The 3,884-nt window shown below is 36.0% G+C and overlaps 1 protein-coding gene across 1 annotated transcript; it reads left to right on the top strand.

The window, feature by feature from the left end:
• The first annotated feature begins 2,515 nt into the window (after nucleotides 1-2,515).
• LOC132557803 (potassium voltage-gated channel protein Shaw-like) lies at nucleotides 2,516-3,424 on the top strand. The gene is made up of 2 exons (XM_060222331.1): nucleotides 2,516-3,013; nucleotides 3,395-3,424. Exons 1-2 carry the CDS (start codon nucleotides 2,516-2,518, stop codon nucleotides 3,422-3,424), a joined length of 528 nt encoding a protein of 175 aa, XP_060078314.1.
• The last annotated feature ends 460 nt before the right edge of the window (nucleotides 3,425-3,884 follow it).

Genomic DNA, 3,884 nt, shown 5'->3' with positions numbered 1-3,884 from the left:
GAATATACAAACTGTATGACATACTATCAGTATGTTAAGCTGTGTCACAGTTCTGTGCAGAACATACAAACTGTATGACATTCTATCAGTATATGAAGCTGTGACAAAGTTCTGTACAGAACATATATGTATGACATACTATCAGTATCTTAAGCTGTGGCAAAGTTCTGTACAGAACATATATGTATAACACACTATCAGTATGTTAAGCTGTGGCACAGTTCTGTACAAAACATACAAACTGTATGACATACTATCAGTATGTTAAGCAGTGTCACAGTTCTATACAGAACATACAAACTGTATGACATACTATCAGTATGTAAAGCTGTGAACATACAGTTCTGTACAGAACATACAAGTTCTGTACTGTATGACATACTATCAGTATGTTAAGCTGTGTCACAGTTCTGTACAGAACATACAAACTGTATGACATACTATCAGTATGTTAAGCTGTGTCACAGTTCTGTACAGAACATATATATATGACTGTATGACATACTATCAGTATGTAAAGCTGTAGCACAGTTCTGTACAGAACATACAAACTGTATGACATACTATCAGTATGTTAAGCTGTGGCACAGTTCTGTACAGAACATACAGACTGTATGACATACTATCAGTATGTTAAGCTGTCGCACAGTTCTGTACAGAACATACAAACTGTATGACATACTATCAGTATGTTAAGCTGTGTCACAGTTCTGTACAGAACATATATGTATGACATACTATCAGTATGTTAAGCTGTGGCACAGTTCTGTACAGAACATACAGACTGTATGACATACTATCAGTATGTTAAGCTGTCGCACAGTTCTGTACAGAACATACAAACTGTATGACATACTATCAGTATGTTAAGCTGTGTCACAGTTCTGTACAGTATGACATACTACATATATATATATGACAGAACATACTATCAGTATGTTAAGCTGTGGCACAGTTCTGTACAGAACATATAAACTGTATGACATACTATCAGTATGTTAAGCTGTGGCACAGTTCTGTACAGAACATACAAACTGTATGACATACTATCAGTATGTTAAGCTGTGTCACAGTTCTGTACAGAACATATATGTATGACATACTATCAGTATGTTAAGCTGTGGCACAGTTCTGTACAGAACATATATGTATGACATACTATCAGTATGTTAAGCTGAGGCAATGTTCTGTACAGAACATATCTGTATGACATACTATCAGTATGTAAAGCTGTGTCACAGTTCTGTACAGAACATACAAACTGTATGACATACTATCAGTATGTTAAGCTGTCGCACAGTTCTGTACAGAACATACAAACTGTATGACATACTATCAGTATGTTAAGCTGTGTCACAGTTCTGTACAGAACATTCAAACTGTATGACATACTATCAGTATGTTAAGCTGTGGCACAGTTCTGTACAGAACATACAAACTGTATGACACACTATCAGTATGTTAAGCTGTGGTACATTTCTGTACAGAACATACAGACTGTATGACATACTATCAGTATGTTAAGCTGTGGCACAGTTCTGTACAGAACATACAAACTGTATGACATACTATCAGTATGTTAAGCTGTGGCACAGTTCTGTACAGAACATACAAACTGTATGACATACTATCAGTATGTTAAGCTGTGGTTCACAGAACATCTGTACAGAACATATGTTAACTGTATGACAGAACATACTGTATGACAGTATGTTAAGCTGTGTCACAATTCTGTACAGAACATACAAACTGTATGACATACTATCAGTATGTTAAGCTGTGTCACAATTCTGTACAGAACATACAAACTGTATGACATACTATCAGTATGTTAAGCTGTGTCACAGTTCTGTACAGAACATTCAAACTGTATGACATACTATCAGTATGTTAAGCTGTGTCACAGTTCTGTACAGAACATATATATGTATGACATAACAGTATGTATGTGTCACATGCTATGACAGTATGTTGTGTCACAGCTGTTAAGTATGTTAAGCTGTGTCACAGTTCTGTACAGAACATATATATATGACATACTATCAGTATGTTAAGCTGTGGCACAGTTCTGTACAGAACCTATATGTATGACATACTATTAGTTTTAGAATTTATTTCACATCACAGAGTATATCATACATCCAGAATAATATACTTTATCTAGTCTAAGCCAATATATCCAAACAGACAGCATTTTAACAAAAATTGAGATGACATTGACAGTGTGACGAGCTGTAGAGAACTTCGATATCGCCAGGTTTCCTGTACATACCATATGATGGCTATTCTGTTATCAGATTTCAACTCATCATGGTGTTGAAGCCTAGTAGAGGAGATATCACGTGCATTGGCACAGTCTTGTGTATAGCTGTAAGAGACCTGACGATACTTCAATCCTCCCACACAGTACAAATGATAGGGCGTGATATGTGATTTGTTGGAGGACAGAAAGTGATTCTCGCCGTCATATGATTAAAAGCACGGACTTGGCATTGGTTTAGAGACGATTAGGATTATGGCTGGCTCAGAAAAAGAAGAAAATCCTTTTTCAACAATTATGTATCGCGTCAATGTTGGTGGTCGCCAGTTCGGAATTAGTAAGTCAGTTATGGGATCGGTCGACGGATCCCGACTGCAGCGTCTCGTACTTGAAGGCAGTCACAATCCAAATCAAACGGATTTCTTTTACGAGCGACCTAGTGGGCCTTTCGAAGCGATATTGGCCTACCATCAAACCGGGAAGCTACATATTCCAGGAGATATATGTCCAGAAGCTTTTAAACAGGAACTCGATTTTTGGGACATAAGTCCCCACATGTTGGAAAAATGCTGTTACCATCGTTATTTAACGTTTTCGCGTGACCAGACTGTGATGACAGGATTTATTGAAAAATCTCGGTTAAGCAATTTGTACACTGGCAAACGTTTGGAAAAAACTCCGTCCTTCTGGTCTAGGACAAGATCGCGGTTGAGGTCTGTTCTTGACAACAAGGATGAGTCCTTAGTTACACAGGTAAGTTAAAACATCGTAACTATCATGTTATTGCTCTATAGAGATTGATGACACCTCTAAAGCTGAGATCATGCATTTTATTAATTTGGAATAAACGTCCTTTATAGAGTGTAATCGACTGACATTATTATGACGTCATATTCCCGATATATGTTTCCGATTCAATTTTTTTCTAGTTGCTGCAAAATGAAAATATGATGATGAGATAGAAAATATTTATTTTCATACAGACTGTGAAAAATGATTACATTTCAGACATATTTGCAGGTTTCTGTTAGCGCTCAATAGCATATACGTTTCCATGGTACCCTTTAATATAAAACAGTTAGGGTTTCTTGACTCGTTATGATTTCATTTAAGTTTGCCGTGAACTTATTCCAGAGGAAAAATGATGTTAGGAAACGTGCCTGAAAAATATTTCTGTCTAAGAGATAGATAACGGATTTTTTTTTTTTTTTTTTTTCTTTTATTTTTGAAAAGTTTCATAATTTTTACAGATATTGACATCTACATGTGCAACACACTTTCCCATACATCATCATCATCATCCTCCTCATCCTCATCCTCATCATCATCATCAACCATCGTCATCATCTGTATCTCATAAAATAACAACATCCTCATCATAAACCATCATCAACCTCATCATCATCATCATCATTATCATCATCATCAACCATCATCATCATCATCATCATCATCATCATCAAACCACAACATCCTCATTATCAACCAACATCATCATCATTATCATCAACCATCATCATCAAGATCCTCATCATCATCATCAACCATCAACATTATCAACATCATCATCAGTAGAAGTCATTATCTTCACGGAATATTTATCAACACTCTCATCATTTATCAT

Source organism: Ylistrum balloti, unplaced genomic scaffold, assembly GCF_031769215.1.
Source record: "Ylistrum balloti isolate Yb309-2 unplaced genomic scaffold, AGI_CSIRO_Ybal_v1 Utg370728, whole genome shotgun sequence".
Classification (NCBI taxonomy): domain Eukaryota; kingdom Metazoa; phylum Mollusca; class Bivalvia; order Pectinida; family Pectinidae; genus Ylistrum; species Ylistrum balloti.
This window is presented reverse-complemented; position numbering and strand designations above follow the sequence as displayed.

Coding starts and splice junctions, on each gene's coding strand:
- LOC132557803 (XM_060222331.1), top strand. CDS start 2,516: ATGGCTGGCTCAGAAAAAGAAGAAAATCCTTTTTCAACAATTATGTAT. Junction 3,014..3,394: donor ATGAGTCCTTAGTTACACAG/GTAAGTTAAAAC, acceptor AACTTATTCCAG/AGGAAAAATGATGTTAGGAA.